Raw genomic sequence first — 20,264 nt, 5'->3', positions numbered from 1 at the left:
ACCAGAAAATCCAAATTTGTTTAAAGTGGAGAGCACCTGGGCGGGACAGAGTTGAGCGAAAGGCAGCTGACTATGATGGGATAAAACATCTGTCAGTAAAGCTTTAGTCAGTCTTAAAGCTGCAATATCTCCTCCAATAAACAATTATTATCAGAACTGCCAAAGAGTGAGGTGACAGTTTGGCCTTAAGATTCAACACAAGTCAGAGGTCAAGATCTAGAGTCTGCTAGTAGAGTTGCACATTGTGTCAGGGTGGTTGCTTCATTTGAACCTCTTATTGTTCTCTGTATAACCACACAACTCCTAACAACTACTCTCTGCCTTCCTCTCTCTCTCTTAATCTGCTGCCAAATGAAACAATTAGCGGCTAATGAAGCCGTAATTGCGAGGAAAGGTGTGTATCACAGAGAGAGAGAGAGAGTAAGCCACTGAACACATCACCATCTGCAGCTCCAGCATATTTTTGACCTTTTACCTTACAGGTTCCTCAGAGCCACCGCCGTCTACAGTGTTATATTGTAAAATGAAAATTAACAGCAACAACACTTTGCTTATTACCATTGATACTCTGTAGCTCCCGCAGTGTAAATTCACATGTTCTTTATGCTCATTAGGTTTATTATGCCTAGCGTTTACCATGATGCACAATTATACTTTTTTCTTTTGGTTAAATTATTTTCTGCTTATTTAGCACTCGGCTTGGTACTTTTCCTTTGGCCCAAAGTTGCCCCATTCATAGTTTCTTGGTTACATTATTACTTATATCCACATTTAATCATGTTGCACTATCATGTTATCAAAAAATGAGCATTCCATTTCCAAAGATGTGGTAAAACATTTGTATCCAACAGTTCTCACATAATGGAGTCTTAACCATCACATGCATACTGCGACCCCGATTCCAAAAAGGTTGCGACCTTCTATAAAACAGAAATAAAAACAGAATGTTATCATTTGCAAACGAAATGTATTTACTGGCAGCAGTTTAACAAACTGTAGTAATCTCCTTTATCCAATCATGTATTCACAAAGTGGTGAACCTCGCTCCATCCTTGCTTGTGAATGACTGAGCCTTTCCAGGATGCTCCTTTCATACCCAATCATGATACTATCACCTGATACCAATCAACCTGTTTACCTGTGGAATGATCCAAACAGGTGTTTTTGGAGCGTTTTCCAGTCTTTAGTTGCACCTGTCCCAACTTGTGTGAAACGTGTTGCTGCATCAAATTCAGAATGCCTTGTGCCTGGTATATTTTTTGTTGACCTTTTTCTTTAGTTTGACCTCCTGCATTATGTTATACCCTACACTGTATATATCTCCTCTTGCATTTGCACTCTCTCACCCTTTACCATCAAAGTGTTGACACATTTCTTTCAAGTGGAGCGTCTTCATAAGTCATTCTCTTTTTCTCTCCTCTCTCCTATCTCCCTTCATTCTCTGAGGAGAAGCTGAGTGTGTCTTAGAGGGATCAATCCCCAGACAACCACATCACTGCTTCTCCTCTTCTTATCTTTTTTCCCCTCTCCTTTTCTTTTCCTCTATCTGTCTCATTCCCCTTTATTGTCAGCGGTGAGATGTCAGCATGCATCTATCCAAGACTTTGTTCCACAGCCGAGTCTTTGATTGTCAGGCTGTGGCACATTGCGGGTTCCTGTGGAAACCTTTTACTGTCAAATCAGCCTTTTTTGTACATACTAAATTGTTTTATTGTTTAATTAGTAACTGAGGGTTGTGCCAAATCACAAATTAAGCACTGAAAAGTGCATTGTAAATTGTCTGAAATGTACATCCAACAAAAGGGGTGGCTTACTTCACTTGAACTGTCTTCAATAAGATCTCCATGTTCACATTGTCATCCTGCCTTTCTAATACCCATTTTCAATGGTCGTCTAAATGTTGAAATTTAAGTTAATTGTGAGCATATTTGTGTTTGACAGAATAGTAAAAAGTGAGAGAGAGAGAGTCAGAATAATACGTTTGGGTCCCTGTAACTGGTACACCTGCTTTGGTGGTTAAAACTGCACACAACATCACGTCATCAGTCACCATGCACCTGTTCTTACACACACACACACACACACACACACACACACACACACACAGTGAGCGGTGGCAGCCCGGCGACGTCTAGGCCATGTAGGGTCAGTCATTAATAAAGTGCACCAGATGGTTTGTCTGGAACACAACTGTGTTGAGTAGCCACAGGAGGGATGGATGGAGAACTAGATGGAGTAGGAAGCGGAGACAGAAGGAGGCCTGAGAGAGAGGAAGAGAAGGTAGGAGGGAGGGATGAGAGGAAGAAAAGCTAAAAGGGAAGTGGGATGGAGGAAATAAAGTGAGACAAAAAGGAACAGCTACAGGGACATGCCCGCTGTGGGACCTGAAGGGGAACCATCCCTCATAGAAATTCAATTGGCCGCTATGAGTGCTCACCTTCAAAACGTCGCAGCTGATGAGGAAATCCATCTTGCCATTTGGCTGTGGTGAAGTTGATGTTCTATGTTTATGGTTTACATTAAACTTACGAATGCAGTTCACTTTGCATCTTAAAAGCTAGTGCAGATATTTACCTTTTCTTGTCAGTATGGGATGCATGACCTTTTCCACCCCTATCAACAGGAGGCAAAGTAGATTTCACTCTGTATGACTGTAGTACCAGCACACTGTTTTCAGTGATTTAGTGTTTGTCCATTTACTGTACCTTTGGGAAAGATAATTCTACATTGGTTTTGGACTTGTAGGTCATTGCACAATTGGAACACTTGAAGAGGTGAGAATTTGAAAGGAAGTGGTTCGGCGTGTCCACAGGGTTCAGTGTTTTGATGGCAGTGAACATTCTGTTTGATGAGCTGGCTAATTGAACTGTCGATGCAGCCCATTCCCCAGAATACAAGCAGTCACACTTATTCACCAGTTGCTTGTGTGTGAGTGTGTGTGTGTTTAGGGAATTGGGCAGGGATAGATACTGAGGACTTTGAGTTTGATTGAAAAAGCTTCTGACATTCCTTGGATATCCTAGTTTCTGGTTCTGGAAAACACATTAAAGAGACAACAAATAAAATGGTCTTATCTTTGTTTTGCACATACAGTAGGTGCAGCAATTCTTTCCGCAAGTCAGTTAGTGATTCCAGGTTGTTTTTCCACATTTGTTCTTGGGTTGTTTGAACACACATTTGGCTGTTAGCTTTTCCTAAATGTGTGTAAAAGTGAGACCATTTTAATGCTAATGTTTGATCATATCTATAATTGCTAATACTGTCATTTTTATTTACATTATGTTACATTAAGAAATGTGGGTTTGCTTCAGCAGTCTGATTTCCAGCCATGACATTTGCATACACAATCACACAAACATTTTGTCTCAGTAAGTCAATGAGCGAAGCATGGAAAACCCCTAGAGCTGGAGAGGGTCCAGCTGCGATGTGGTCCAGGTGTTTTGAGGTATCTGTAGGTCTAACTTATTACCTATTGTAATAGATGATATATGAGAGGATGCAGGATGGAGCAGAGAGCAGAGGCAGATGGAAAGAACAGGAGACCACAGGGATGGAGGGAGAGAAGGGAGTATGTTGAGAATAAAGGGGTGTGAATGCTATTAGCTTGGATCTCCATAATCATCCCCAGGTGACTAGAACTTAGCCTTGATAAATGGACTTGGTGAGGTGTGTGTGTGTGTGTGTGTGTGTGTGTGTGTGTGTGTGTGTGTGTGTGTGTGTGTGTGTGTGTGTGTGTGTGTGTGTGTGTGTGTGTCTATTGGTATGCACAGAGCACGGAAGAGTTGAAAATAAGCAGCTGCCGGAGAGAGAAAAAAAGTGATAGAGAAGGAGATTAGCTATTCTAGTGGGACAGTGTTTTTAATTTCCCCAGGTTGTAATTGGTTAAGAACTCCATTACCCACAAGGCACCAGTGTGGCAGCTGTCAAAGTGAAACAGCTGGCCAGACACCAGTAGCTCCATCTCCTAGCTTCACTATCATTTATTATACGCCTGGACATACACACAAACACTTGCATAGACGCACACATGCATGCTTTTTCTCCACTCTGTCTCAAACGCAGTCACTTGCTTTCACACGCACACACATATATCAGGGGAGATAATAATGCTTGACTAAAGGCAGTCTAACAGGTATTAAGGTTGAGTTAATGGTTAAGTTGCTGTCTGGGGCTAGGTAGGCCTGAACTTGATTAATGAGGACCTAGTCTACTACTAATGGAAGGGATAACACATCGCATTTTAATGATCACAGCTTTTGCTTGCCACATTCAAATGTTTTTTGTTTTTTTTTTCAACTGAATAAGACATCAGTATTCTGATCATTCTCGAGTTTTAACTAGCTGGAGGGACTAAGAGTAACAATGTTCTACTGGGTGTAAAAAAAAAATGAAGATTTCAGTATAAGAACACATATAAAACACGCAAGTGCAGATTTTGTAAAACAGTGTCTTTCCTGATCCCCAAGAGGGGGTGTTGTTTGATGCTGCAAAAAGGTCATCGTGGTCGACAAAGAGTAAAAAAGAATGGTAAAAAATGCATTTTTGTACAGAGATCTAAAAAAAAAAACAGTTTCTAAATATGAAGGTCCACACAGCATTACAGTGTGCCTGCAGTGGATGTTTACTTGTATACTTCCCAGGACTATTTGTAACACCTTACTACTTGACTCTTACATTTTCTCCAATAATATGATCATTTGCTTTTTCAGACAGTGGCTCAAAAGACAAAAGAGGTGTTTATAGTTGCATCAACTGAAACACAAGTTCATAGTGCACAGTTGTTAAGATTTATAATGATTATCGCCACTTTCTATGGTTTAGTGACCTGGATATATGCCATAATGACATAAAGTCTCCTCTGATGCAAAATGAGCTGTAAAGCATTTCATCTATGTTACGTATGATCAGAGCTGACATACAAATATGATCATATTCCTTTGTTCATTTTGCACATCAAATTGCTTGAACTTCCTTCGAAAAGCAAAATGAAATGTTACGTCTTTGTCTCGCTGTATGAGCAATTGACAGTATATGCCTTGTGTGCACCTTAGTTAACAGAACACACAGCAGATCTGACGTGTTTTGTAGTGACCTCTGTAGAGTGAGAACGGTCACATAAACACACGAAGCATCACCACTGTGACCACTCTCATCACGATGCTTCAGGAAGTGTTAATCCTTCACACACACACACACACACAGGCACAACCACACACCGTATATGCCCCAGGTTTTTCTTCCAGTGATATAATGCGCGCACACACGCCGTGGGTTTAGGCTCTATAGCACCAGCATCTGCCTGTCATTATGGAAAGACAAACAGGCACATACTGGTGAGCCAGAAGCTCATACAGTACAGGCTTAGGCAAGATCGCTGTTACCTTGCCCCACAACACACTCACACCCGGGCATGCTGACACACATGCACATGCTCATATAGACATAAAAGAGCACACACAGAGATGTTTCTTGTGGCGTCACGCATTGAGCGTGTCATCCTCGCATTGGTGATGCACATATTACGACTAACTGCAATCATTCAGTGAGAGCATGTGCTGTTTTAGATTTCTGTTTGTTTAGTTGCTGGTGATTTAGACTTTTTAAAGAAGCTGCCAGTCTGAAGACAAGTATTCCCTTATCTTAGTGTTGCATTTATTTAGGTGGTGTCCTTAGCTATCAAGAAATCATCGCTAAGTCAGGGCAATTGCACTCAAGAATTGCATATCTTGCCTCAGAGCTCCACAGCAGTGTGCAGGTATTCCTACTTCACATAAAACAGTTTTAGCACTGCAGTGTTTTTATGAGGTGTGTAAGTTTTTGTGTGTTGTCGGCAGCAGAGTTTGTGTTCCTGTCTCCACCACACCTCCATGTGTTTGGAGTCTGGGTATGAGTACAAGTGTACACATCCATGTAATGTCACTTCCCGTTAGACGCGGCATCCGTCTCTGGCGGCAACAACAGATGGACGTAATGGTAACTACCATCGTTCATCATCGCCGCGGTGACAGGTCCGCAGACACCCACACACACACACGCACAGTGGCTTTGCATTGCTGGATTGCCACTAACACAACCTCAATGGCATGCTAGATTAACTTCTCCGGCTGATGGACCACACATGCACGCACTTTCTCACACACACACACACACACACACACATACCTGTGTACAGACACATTAGTATGCAGCACACTAATAAAGCTCTTAGAATAAAAGACACAATGAAATAGGAAAGGTAGCACTGACTTGCTAAGAGATGCATGACTACCTGAACCATTGACATTTGAAATGGCTGTCTTAGATTAAGTAAATGCTGCAGTGTTTTTGATACAGATTTCAAGTCTTTATTAGCTGCAGGTTGCACGTTTGTGTTTTCACAATATAACAATTATTTTGTGTTTTAATCAAGTCGGATTTTTATGAAATTATTATGTGGAAAGAGACAGGTGAGGTGACTGTAATCCAGGTTGCAATATTACCTGGCTCTCAAGATGAATATGGTAGTGCACCTTTACTGAATGTGTGTGGCCTATTTCAACCCCATCTTGCTTCACATTAGCAAACCTTACACATCTCCACCCCCAAGTGCAGCCTTCTGCTACTGGCTACTGATTAGTTCCACAGGTGCAACTTGGGTTGTAGTTTTTGCTTTAGGGCACACCAACAACAGCTGTTGTGGGACAACATTTCTCACTCACTTCCCCTCAGCCAGCTTTTTCCACACTAGTCAAGGGGTTTAAACTGACGATCTCACAAATATCCACCGCCTGACCTCCATGTTAAGTAGCAACATCAGTTGGCGTGGACGGTCTTTCCTGCAGCTGAACATGTTTAAGACCAAAGAGATGTTCATTGGCTTTCGAAGGAGACCCGCTTCTCTTGCTCCGACCACTACTGAAGGGCAGCCTGTGACTGCGGTCCAGCTGTGCAGATACCTGAAAACCATCCTGGATGATAACCTTTTTTGTGAGTCCATTTTAACATTTGCTATGATCGGCTGGTTTGGCAACCACAGTGTGAAAAGCACTGGGAAAAATTGTGAGTGCTTGCCATAAAGTTACTGGTGTAAACTTTAACGATATTTGCCACTTACATCAAGTGAGTCTCACAGAAAGCTCAGGTCATATTATTGGAGTCCCAGCCCCCTAGACACTGTGAGTTTAATTAGCTTCCATCAAGGCGGAGGTTTTACTTCCTTAAAGGTGCACTAAACAGGTACATGTGGTCTTTTATTCCCTCAGCTAGTGGCTTTTTAAACGGATGTGATCTGGCGTGTGACTAGGAGTGAATGTGACACAGTGCACCTTTTCCTTTTTTCTTCTTCTCTTATTTATCTATTTATTCATGATTTTGTTTCCACTGACCTCTATGATGGTTTTGGAGTTAACCTCTTGGATTACAAATAACGGGATGAGGTTTCCCCTTCATTCATTCCTGTCATGGAAGGAGATGTCTCTTTCTCTCACTATTTCAAATCTTTTCCTGAATCTGTTTTGTTCTCTCTTCCTCCTTTTCACTTTTCTCTTCCAGTTGACTCCTTCTGTTTTCATTTTGGCCTTTGAATGACCTTGTATTTAGCATCTTTTCACGCCGTTGTCCATTTTGAGTCTACATCATGTGTTTGTGTGAGTCAGTGTGGTGTGCGTTTTTGTAGGAGCTTGTGTGTGTGTGTGTGTGTGTGTGTGTGTGTGTGTGTGTGTGTGTGTCTTACTGAACTGGATAAATTCTGCTGGGAGCTCATTGGTGGTTGAGAAATCCTTACCTGCGGTAACATCTGTCTTGCAGTTACACACGCGCGCGCGCACACACACACACACAGACAGTTGAGCATCACCGAATACTGAGCGATGTTGAGAGTGATGAAGGGATGGAAGGAGGAGAGAGAATGGTGTTGAGGAGAAATGAAATGATGAGAGAATTGGTCTCACCTACGGTGCTCCAGGCAGGGAGAGAGAGTGAATGAGTGAGCGAGATTGTGGAGGGACAGACTTACAAGGGGGAGGGTGGGTGAGAGAGTGGAGACAGAATGATTAGTATGAGTATTCCTTCACTGGAGAAAAACACAGGGAGCGGGGGAGAGGAAGAGCACCGAGGGATACATGGAAAGGCAAAGAAAATGAGAGAAAAGAGGATTTGGAGATTCTGGAGAGCCCTTTGGCAGAGAAAGCGAGAGGGAATCAGGTGGAAACAAGAATGAGTGGATGGTAGAAGGACAGGGCCAATGATTACAGGATTGTATGGATCACAAGAGCCCTGGCTCAACAGAGAATGGGTAAGAGGTGGGTAGAATTGGAGCGTGGGGAGGAAAAAGAAGTCAAGGTATACACAGATGGTAGGAATAGAGAGTAGGGCAAGGAGTGATGAAAGGATGAGCCTCACTGGAGACAGAAAGCAACAATGTTGAAACGGTAGTTGGCCGAGGGCAAGAAGTGCAATCGCCACCTATAAACACTTCTACCCTAATACCTATATTTCACCTTCCTTCCCTTGTTTTTGCTGTGTTTACTTTTCTGCATCCCTTTTCCACTTCTCTGCTCACTTTGTTTGGCACGTCTTTTCTTATCTTGGCCTTGCAATTCCATTTTTGTCAGCATTCCCACACATACTGTATGTATTTATAGATATCTATTCCTTCTCTGTAGCCATCCTTCTCTTCTCCACATCTTCAAGCTGCCCTTGCGTATCCTGAAGCTGCATTAGTCTGTCACGCTGTAATGATGCCTGTGTGTGATAGCAGAGCGACTTGTAGGTTGTCTGTTCCATATGTACAAATCAGGCCTAAGGACATTGAATCCAGCCCTCAAAATCCACTGAAAAAGACAGAGGGAGGGAAGTGGAGAGGGCATAGCAATGAATGCATACTCCCTTTAGCTAAAGTATACATATATCCTTCCCCCCTAGCCAGACATGGCCTAATCAGCGCGCTAATTAGCACTCTTTGTAACTGCGTCGGCCTCATGTAGCTGATTGCATTAACAACTGCCACACATCAAACAGTCATGTCTCATGCTCGTGTATCTCATTACACATTAAGGACATGCAAGGTTACGGCCAGACTTTGAGCGGGAATGAAATGAGAAAGAGAGAAATATATTCTGCTACAGCTGGTGGGCAAATAGATGTATTTTTTCCCCACTCTGCTCATTCCTTATTTTATAGATTTAATGAATTACTGTAGGCATCCTTCTCAGCCATAGTGATTCCCCCCCCCCCCCTCTGTTAGTGACCTAATAAGTTAACTTGGGTAAATCTGGACTATATGTCCATATTTACACCAAACTTCTTTTTTTTTTTTTTTGCTGCGAGGAAGAGGAGAGAACATGCCATGGCACAACATTTTAGCTCATGAGTGGTGTATGCAAATGTATAAAAAACAGATATATAAAGTATATAAATCCTGATAATTGTTACTGAATGGTGATTAATTTGGCCCATTTACAATACATGAAAACAACTGTCTAAAGGTACACAGTGTAGACATACTGAGGGAAAGCTTACATTGTGTTTTCAGGGAGTTTCCAGAACCATCTCATTATTTTATATATATGAACAAATACTCAAAACAAGTTTATGTATACAGTGGTAAGAATAGGCTTCACAGGTCCATAAGAACACTACAAACAAAACAAATCAAGAAAGACGGCAAAAACCAGAAGAAGTCACAGTAAAATTCAAAGAAAGCACAACAGCTGTGTGGTTTGTATGGGGACATTAGCTTGTATTAAATAATCCATATAAAGGAAGCAAAAAATGCATTGTTCCTCATCTACATCAATGGGTTTTAATCCACATATATACTCTACTATCAACAATGAGATCTAAATTAATTTCCACTGGTATTTATAGCTGTATTATACATGCTGTATATGAGACACTTTTTAAATTTCTTTTATATCTTCTTTTATTGTCTACAGAAGAAGCAGAGGACTAAAGAGTTGTCACAACTGTTCCACTCTTACAACCCCTACGACCATAAGGTAAGACATCAGTGTTTGTGTTCCTGCATCACCTCCCTGGTTTCCATTTCTGTGTCCGTCTATCTGCCTGAGTCAGTTTTGCCCTTAAAATATCCCGGGCTTTAATTATCATTGTCACACCTCAGTGAACTATTTTATCTGCCTCTTATTGGCTACGGCCCTGAGTGTTGAGCCTCACTCACCATTAGACCACAGGCCTTCACTTGACATCAGAAGTAGTTGTAGGTCACCATCACCATATTGTCTTTATGGTTGTGATAAGTTGTTTGTCTCCTCAAGACAGACGCCTCTTCTAAGCAATCTGATGAGAACGGCTCAAGTGTTTGTTCCTGATTACGTTGTGAGAGTGTGAGTGTGCGTCAGTGAGTATGTGTGAGAGATTGAATTCTGAACTTGAAGATAAATCTCCTCAACCGCGCGTGTGCGTACAGTCCTATATTTGTGTGTGTATGAGCTCATACATTAAGAGGTTAACATCTGACAGCAGACTGAACATGCCTCTATTCAAGCATGCTTATGATGATGAGGCCCTTGTGACAACAGTGTGTGTGTGCGTGAGTGTGCTGAGTTGTTATATAAAGACATCCTTCTCAAAGTGACAACCCCATGACAACCCGTCACCACGTTTTTCTGCCCTCATGAAAAGAAAAATTACATTTTGACATATTAGACTGTGATTGGTGCTTGTGTATGGCTACACCCAGCTTGATAAATTTCCCACTGTGATAATGAATATAACAGTGGTCAGTCAGGTATTTAAAAAGTGGTCTGCTAGGAGAGCGGTGGCCTGTTGCTGCAGAGTGAATGTTGTGAACATGCAGGTGATTGAAGGCTGCCGTGCAGGTGTCACGCTATGTCATTTAGCAAAGCTTTAACTTGGTCAAGCTTCTTTTCTTTCTTTTTTTTGCAGAGTTTATACCTCTAGAGGAGTTTGTTCCTGCGGTGCTGCTGTTACATGTTACGCACTAATTAAAGGGATATAAGAGAGATCACGTTTTCACTGTGGCAGGCATGGATCATTGCCTCCCACACACTGAAGCACACAGAGTAGTACATGTGCGCCACACATGCACATAAGAGAGTGCATTAACACACACCTATCACAAGCAGGGATTGTGAATCGAGGGAAGTTAGAATATCTTTATAATACATTAACACATTTATATCTAAATTAGATATTTAGTATTTGTGAACATGCCTCCTCCTCGAGTATGATTCCCAGAGGAATTCACGAATCAGCTGTGTGACAGTGTACCATATTGAGCCTGCTGTGCTGAGCTTCAGCATCTCACATGTATTACTGAACAATTTGTTCTCTTACACCTGTTTGTGCGTGTTTTTGTGAACATGCTGATTCGTGAAGGGTTAGATTGTTCAAGGAGCCGCATTGTGCTTCTGGAAATGTCATGGAATGTCCCACAAAGCCAAAGAAATACTCCCAGGTTTTTAGGTAAGGCCAGAAAAGCCTCTGAATGTGTTGCACCTTACAAACCACTTCTGAAACCCTTGAACAACACGTGCATAGAGGCACCTAACACAGACATTGCATAACAAGTTGTCATGGTTTACAAGTTCAGTTTCTTAAACTGCTCTTGCAGCAGATCCACTTCTTCAGCATCCATCTGTATGTACATGTATGACTTGTGAAAATTCAGAGCACACACAGGGCGAGTGTTTCACTCTCAAAAGATTTTGTGTGAAGTACCACTTTAAAGGCACTGTGTTGTCTTGCCAGATGTGAGACCTCTTAATTCCCTCTGAGCCAGTGCGCAGCTTGAGACCCTCAGGGATGAAGCCCCTGTCCATTCCAAAGTTAAGGCTAAAGATGAAACATGGCTGCAGTCAGAGCCCCAGACCTTCTGAAATGCCCTTTCCTAGAAGACAGTATTAGAAATGTAGTAATAAAAACCAGTGATCCATTTTTTTCCACATTACTGGTATTTTTCATTTGTGTATAGTACCTCACATTCAGCTTTTTCATCCTGTAATCCACATTATTGACAATTACCTTGAAATAGAAATAACACATTTAGTGGCTAATAACATTGCACTGATAGAAGTGATTACTCCGCTCTGATATGCCACATTTATTATTGCTACATCACATCATGTGTTTTTAATCCCCGGGAAAGTAAAATTTTAGCTAACTCGCTGATAACCTTGACTATTTCACTATATGTTGTGGGTGAAATGTGTCAAAAGCAATCCCATCCTATTAAATGCTATCTGATAGCCCGCATACATAAATATTTTTAACATGTCAAGCAAGTTTCTTGTAAATCTTCAGCTCAAGATACGGCCATGTTCCTGTAGGTCCTATTCCCTTTCCATAGATTGTGTAGATGTGCACATAAATCCCCTCTCATTACAAACCCAGATAGCCGTGAGATATGATTTAATGATAATAAATCTAATGTCAAGCATGCTTCCTCCCAGATCAACCACTGTTCTGCCTGTCCTTGCCCATGTCCATGCACCGTGGAAATGTTGAGGCAAATCAGCTTGTATTAAGCCCATATAGCCCTTAGATAGAAATAAATGAAGTCTGATAATGTCCCTCATTTTACATTAAATTCCCTAGGGTGTCTGGCCTTTCAGCTTACGGTTTATGTAAGGATATTATGTGTTTACCAACACATCTGTGTATGTGTGCGTGTGTGTACGTGTGTGCATGTGTGAGGTAGAGAAACAGACAAAGAGAGAGGGACAGAGAGAGCACACAGATTTAGAGGGAAGGGAGGAATTGGTGTCTTTACAACCATTATTGTTAATACGCATCCTCCTATAGGTATGAAAAGGTCATTAATAAAGCCTGAGTCAGGGAGGGGGGCAGTGGGTTGGTGAGGCTTTATTGCTCCGTAGCTCCAGGCTACCAACCAAATGAAACAATGTTTTTAAATGAACTAATTGTTTTTTAGTCTTGTACCAAGCTTGTTTCTTAATCTCCTATGGCTAGCTCTGAATCACAAATGTGGAAAATGGCTCGAGAAAGCTGGCTGTCAGTGATTTTCCTTTCTGTCTTTTCATACCGTCTTTCTCTCTGCTCTTTTCTTTCTTTCTTGCTCTCACTTTCCCTGTGTATATTAAACAGCACTAGATTTTTTCTTGTGCATTCATTTACATGGCGACAATTGTACTCATCTAGTGTGTGTATGTTTAAGAGACAGCAGTGTGTGTGTGAGTGAGTATGTGTGTGTGTGCGCGCGTGTTTGTGATGATTAATGTGAAATATCCTATAGCCAGATGGTGCTGAACAAGGCCCATCCATCAGCAATGAAAAGACCAGTGGGCAGAAAGCTGGCGGAGCACTTTGTCTAGGGCCAGCGCCCTGCACCGGACACACACACACACACACACACACACACACACACACACACACACACACACACACACACACACACACACACACACGCACTCACTCACTCAGACACTGCACACACACAGACTCTCTGAGGCCTCAGCTGTGTAACCCACTCAGCCACACTGGAGCTTTGTGTTTTGTTTCAGAGCACAGGTTCCTGCTTGTGTGTTTTGCTGCCCGGGCCCCACATGACTAGTGGAACCCCACCATTAAAACATGTCTGATGTAGTTTTGACATGTACAGGTCTGCAGCCTCTTTTGCTCCCGAGACAGAGTTTAAGGGTCAAACAGTTGACTTCCCGACCATTCTAGTGCCTGATTTGTGCTAATCTGAGTTTCTGAGAATCAGCATGAATTGTATTGGTAGCCAGTATCAACCAGTACCAGATGTCTGAAAATTGGACACAAACTTTATGGTGTTCATCAGTTGTGCCTTTGTTCACATGCACACAGACACATTTTATATGGGATCATCCATTTGATCACAGCTGGGTTTGAAGTTGTTACTGAAAGGCTGTTCCCTGTTCACTTGGGAGATGTGCAGCTGGCCATTTTTTAAAGCCATTTTATTCTCTCACCTCTAGGCCTCTGGTGTGCCTGTTTTCTATAGTCGTAATGCAAGTAATTATTACTGTTTTATTAAACAGTGAGATTTACTGAGGGTCAAGGGTGATAGCAGCACTACTGGAATGCTTGTCATGCTATTGTTTCTCTACAGTAGCCGCGGTTTATTCCCCTGTGCAAATGTGTGCGTGTGTATTTAGAAGAGAGTGTGTGAACACGACACACGTACAGACTTCTCTCCCTTTGCTGCATCACGTGTCATCTGGTGTAAAGTTTTGCTCCCCGAAGGCTTTGCCCTTCCAGGTGGAGGTTGTGAAACTCCCATCATGCTTAAGTCATTCTCAGCAAACTTAACGTGTGTGTGAGTGTCCATGCATTCAGCTGTTTCTGGCTCAGCTAATAAAGCCCCTCTCACCCCACACTGTCATAGTCTCCTGAGAACACACACAGACACGCACACACTTACAGACATTCCCCATGCTGTGTTCATAGGCCTGAATGACAGGGGTGACAGTTTTCCCTGTGGCAAGAGAGGAGGGACAAGCTGTCAACATGGCCCGCTGCACCTGCCCAGCCACACAAGACACACACAGAGAGAGAGAGAGAGAGAGAGAGAGCTAGAAGTTGGAAATAGAGAGGGAGCTGAAGGTGGCTAAATGAAAGACTAACAATAGAAAGGCAGCATTTGCGGAAAATAAAACACTTAATTACACTCAAACTTTTCCCCTGCAGCTATTCTGAAATCCCAGTTTGCCTCATAGAAGTTGACATAATTTTTTATCATTTGAAGAAAAAGACAAAATATTAATTAGTCTAACAAATCTCTCTCTCCCCAACACCCTTTTGATATTTTCCCACACGTTGTTAAACTAGACAAGTAGTATTCTGCTCTTTTCCCTTTTGGCAATTTTAATTACTGTTATATTGTAGAATGCGTTTTTTAAGCTGCTGTTGTTTTGCATTGTTGTGAGCACTAACCTCCATCTTTGTCGAGCTTGACATTTGCTTGCCACACCCCCCCCCCCACACCCCCCTTTTCTGTTAATTAACTGACTATTGAGAGCAACAGAAGGAGGGAGTGGAAGGAGGGAGAAATATTTGGTAGTAGACTCTTTACTTGTCTCTCCACACATCTATCCGTTTCTGTCTGTCCTTTGAAAGTCGTTTTTCTCCAGGTTCAGCAGGGCTCTTTTAATATCTGGAAAAGTCTTAAATTACGTAAATTTAAAGCTTTAGAGGTATCGAAAGTCTTCAGTTTTGTCAGTTGAGCTCTTTCGTTGCTACCATACAAAGATAGCTGATTATTTTGCCATTATTTTTATACTGATAACTACTGAGCATATCTAATGTGGTAATTATGATGAACTGAATGAAAATGTTATCATTGTGGTAGCTTTGGATGTTCATTTAGGATGCATTCTAGAAAAAAATGTGGTGTGACATGTTCTGGAAGCATTTCTCTCCATCTCACTATCTCACCACATGGCTTTATCTCTTTCAGCGCCCCCCGATACAAAGAGTCTGATATATGGTGTGGTCTATGTATGCCTGTGTCATATACTCCCTGGAAGGAAATCTTAACACACAAACATTTTAGGAGATGCAATATTTCCCATCTGTTTACACTGTAACTTTCAGTAGCTGCTGATGCACTTACTTATTGTAGCATACTGAGAGAATAAGCAGATATACACACCCTCACTCATCCAAACACGCATTTGTACTCCATCCAAAGTAAGGGGCACCACCCACGCTTACATCTCCCTTGTTGCACATCTCCATCAGCTCTAGACAGGCGGTTTGCTAATGATTCCTCTATGTTCAGTTATCTATTGGGTGCTGCATACATAGGTGCCAGGTGGTGCTCAGGGACCTAATTGATTTTCCCTTTAAGCCTGCGTAGTCAACACAACCTGCTTCTGTCAGTCTTGTTGTCACTTCTCATGCCACACTGCAGCCGTACTGCATCTTGTTTTTTTAACACCGCCAGAGATGTATCAGGCATTTCAAAGTGAATGCAGAGAGATGGGAGAGGTGCACGTGTGGGAAGCTCCAGCACAACGGTGCCTAAACTGTGTTAGCATAAAGATCCAGAAGTCTAATTTGAATGGAAGCAAGAAGGTAAACTATATAATTGTGAAAGATTTAAGAGATTTATTGCGTTTAAACAATAATTTGGAATGGTGCCACAGGATTAGTGTGAAGAAGGTCAAAAATCCACATTTGATAATCTTGAAGTTATGTAACCACCAGACTAACTTGAACATACTGAAGACACAAGATTGCAAAGGTGTGTCAACTGACTTGAGGAGAAGACACAAGAAATATTCCCCCAAATTCCAGAAGTTCAGACAATTCTAGAAAATACCCAGACAGGAGTTCTAGGAAGGGACTTAAATTATACCTTTGATAAACTTAAATTTAAAAAGTGATGCCACATCATTTTCCAGGACCTTGTCTTAAAATAAAAAGAGTTATTGAATATGGAGAATGAGTAGAGCACATCTGCAAGATGCTGAGGTCATAACATACATTACACATAAAAAATCAGATCACTTTATTATTATAGATGTGGTGGGGGAGCAAAAGGACAAACTAGCTCCTGAAGTAATCTGGGATGGTGTTAATATATTAAAGGAATGATAATGTCCTTTAATGTGTATGAACACATAAGCAAGTAGTTTCAGTAATGTCTTGTAAAAATCTTTACAAGAGCTGCAAGGCAAGTTGTTATAGTAAATTATTACAAGTTGTTACTGTTAATTTGATTATTTGATTAACTTTAATTTAAGGTGGTTTGCATGGAGGGCTAGTGGGATTGGAACTGTTCATGATTTAATGAATGGAAACAAATTTATTCCCTGGACTGATTTGCAAAACAAATTTGGTCTTACCAGTGCAGCGTTTGCAACTCAGAAATCTCATCCAAACCTTGGATTTACATTCATTTGGGCAAGCAATCTAGAGGAAATTCAATTTAGGGGGATCTATTGGCAGAATATGTCAGAAATGGAATATAATGTTCATTAGTACGTTTTCATTAGTGTATAATTACCTGAAAATAAGAATTTTTGTGAGATTTTGTGAGTTGTTAGATTATGAGCTCTTTATCTCTACGGAGGGAGCAGGTCCTACAGAAGCCCAGAACGGACAATTTAAACACTGGCTCTAAAGCGCGCCTTTCATGTTTATCACAAGCCTGTAGCTTCTTCTATGCACTTACTGATACCAATATCGGAAACACCTCCAATGCAGCCTTAAAATGCTGGATCGGGTATCAGCAAATACGTGAGTCTGTGTACCGATCTGGTGTCACATGGTTTATTAGCCCAGAAACAGGACCCTGCTTCTTGACAGCAGCATCCTGAACACTTGTATGCAACTTAACGGGTTCTTTATTACTGGACAAATAGCCAATATCAATAAACAACAAGTGACTTGTGTAACTTCAGACATGTCAGCAAACTTGTATGTGTCCTCTACGTATCCATTGGCTGACAGGGGAAATGTGCTGGCTTGAAAGTTCCAAAAAAAAAAAATCAGCTGTAAAGTTGTTTCACCCAGATAAAATGGCTGTTTTCCCTGCAATCAATTCTTCTCTGTCACTCTAAAACAGAAGCCTACACAGCAAGCTGCAGCCTACACAGCTGCAAGTTGCAGCCTGCGCAGCCATTGGTGGCACAGCTGATCCTTCAAGTTTGCTGTCTACAGTTTTAGAGCACCAAAGAAGAAGTGACTTCCAGCACTTTAACTTCAGTGTTCTGTGGCATTGATTCTCCGTATGTGATCGTTCATTTTTAACAAAGGCTTTAACCTGAGCCAGACCATACAACAATGATAGCAATCATATTACATCCACATGGCATCTTTTCCTCCAGTATTTCAATTAAAAGCAGGTCTGTGCCCTGATGAGTGTCTGGTGAATATTGAAAGTATCTTTCCATGACAAACCTGAACAAAAGAAAGATACACAGCTGAGAGATTCCTCTGTGGCTTTAGGTAGGCTAAGATACACTACATGTAATATCCTAGTATGCTGTGTAATACTGCACTTGCTATTTGATCAAAGGCAACAGAAATGGAACAAATGCAATGAGACCTCTGTGTGTGTCTACATGTATGTGTGTGCACTGATATTCCACCCACACTGCAATGCTGCTCGCCAAAAACATGATTTTCTCCTGCTACAGTATAGTAGAGCACTATAGCCATGTATACATGCTCTCAATCTGTCAAGGTTATACAACAGGGACTTGCACAACACACACATGCATGGTCCCTCAAAAGTACAAACACACGCCTTCATAATTACTTAGTCCATTTGGTGCTAAACAAACATTTGCCTTTGAAATATTCCTAGTTTCCTTATTTTTTTTAATTTATGCAGCACCGCATTAAAGCCATCCTGTATTTGTTCAAGACGCATACAGTACAGCACAAATAAACAGTATACAACTCTGCTAAGCTGTAACATTCTTCTACTAAGCCGGTGTGTTGTTTCACAGTTTAGTGGTTATGTTTTTCATTCAGACAGGTTACCATCATCTGCTTTACTCTTTACAGATGGGGTCTGCACACATTTAGCACAGTTACACAGTATTTCCTCTAAGGTTGCTACTTGTATCTAAACAGACCAAACCACACCAAATCCCATTCTCAAATTTAGCACTTTAAATTTCTTTAAATATGTATCAGGTCCTTTTTCCATGTATTTATGTTGCTTTTTTGAAAATTCACATTGGCATAAATTAGGTTCACCGCACACCACTTATTTTAAAATAAAATATGTCACTTTTAAAGCTGGTTCGCCTGTTACTCCTGTTATTTCCTTCTTCCAAAATGGGCGGTTGCCTGCCAGTCCTGTACAATTATGGGGAAAGCACTGGTTACAGATATCAGTGATATGTGTCAAGGGCTTGTATAACGCACAGCCAAAAACATGCAGCCATTAGGACTGGCATTAGGGCTGCAGCAACATAATACATCAAGCTGTTTTGTTTAAAAAGAAAAAAAAAACTTGCATTGAGAATTAGCAAAGCAAAATCTTCCCAGATGTCGATTATAAGAGTGGCTAAAGTGTGGACCACAATATAATTCAGATTAAAATCATTTTCCATCTCTACACCCACAGAAGGAAAAGTGTGGAACCAGCAGTTTCTGCAGAGTTAGCAAGTTTTCTAAATTAACGAGCTACCATTTGTCATACAGTAATGACACAACAAATGCTGAACCTTGAGAAAACAAAAACCACCTGAGCAGAGTTACTTTTCTGGTCAGAGGCAGACACTCCTGCCCAAACCCAAGAACTTCTAACTTCAGTATACACAGTGTTGTGTGGTGGTTCATTCTTTAATCTCTAAATAGTTGTGTTCTCTATCTTGTGGAAACTACAGTTTTTTTTACACTGACATGAAAACAGCCACTTAACCTAGTAACAGTAATGAAGGTTGCTGCTGAAAACATTAAGAAGCATTCAACCAAAGCTTTCTATCTTCCTTTCATGATCCCAAGGTTGTGTTGCCAAAAAGGAAAAAAGTGAGTGGTGTTGGACATATAACAGTTTCATAAGTTCACTTACTGAAACTGAACCCAAAAAAGAAATTTTATATATATATATATAGTTTTAAATCTTAATGTCACAGTTGGCATGCTTTGTTAAAATACTTTTTCCCCTTTTCTAATAAAATCTAGAGGATATATCTGCTCTCTCACTCTCTCTCTCACACTCCTTTCTCAAAGTAACACAATGTGTGCTGTAATGGCTTGTTGATTGCTATCATTTGTTAGTCTGCGTGTTATTCACACACATCAACACAGACAGGTTCACACACACACTGACATCTGAATGGATGGGTGGTGGGAGGGAGTGTGTGTCAGGAGGAGAGAAAAAGGGACAGAGAAATGAATGAGGAAGGAGTTTTAGGGCCTGTGTGGCTAAATGGTTTCCTAGACAGGAGTGTGAATGCTTCCTGATTCAGTCAATAGTCCCCTCATTCAGCCAGACTCATTTGGAAAGGTATGTGTGTTTATGTTTATGTGTGAGTATGACCTTCTATATTCTGCAGCTGTTCCACTGGCTAAGCGGAATCTCTCTCGTCTGTAGAATAAATCAACCAGATACAGCAGGGCTTCTCAAAGTCCGGACTTTGGTCCAGACTGAACCACAGTCTGTACAGAACCAGCCTACAACTCGTTAATTGTCACATCCGTCCCACGTGCATTAATTCAAAAAATGTGCACTAACGTCATTTCCCAGTGGAAGAGGTCCAGCCCGTCCTGAGAGTGATATTAGCTTGCCAGCCCCTGGCAACAAGCCAAGAAGTGCATAATTCAGAAACTGATTTTTGTCCAGCTCCATCCTC

General features: G+C 41.3%; 1 protein-coding gene across 1 annotated transcript in view; it reads left to right on the top strand.

Annotated features, from left to right (window-relative positions):
* cdkal1 (CDK5 regulatory subunit associated protein 1-like 1) overlaps positions 1 to 20,264 on the top strand; it is a 241,300-nt gene that overhangs the window by 172,760 nt on the left and 48,276 nt on the right. Inside the window, exon 12 of the mRNA XM_041942774.1 lies at positions 9,915 to 9,977. Within this exon, the coding sequence (XP_041798708.1) occupies positions 9,915 to 9,977 (63 nt within the window). The remainder of the gene's footprint in view (positions 1 to 9,914; positions 9,978 to 20,264) is intronic.

Source organism: Chelmon rostratus, chromosome 8 (genome assembly GCF_017976325.1).
Source record: "Chelmon rostratus isolate fCheRos1 chromosome 8, fCheRos1.pri, whole genome shotgun sequence".
In the NCBI taxonomy this organism is placed as follows: domain Eukaryota; kingdom Metazoa; phylum Chordata; class Actinopteri; order Chaetodontiformes; family Chaetodontidae; genus Chelmon; species Chelmon rostratus.
Note: the sequence above shows the minus strand (reverse complement) of the source record. Positions and strands in the feature narration are given on the sequence as shown.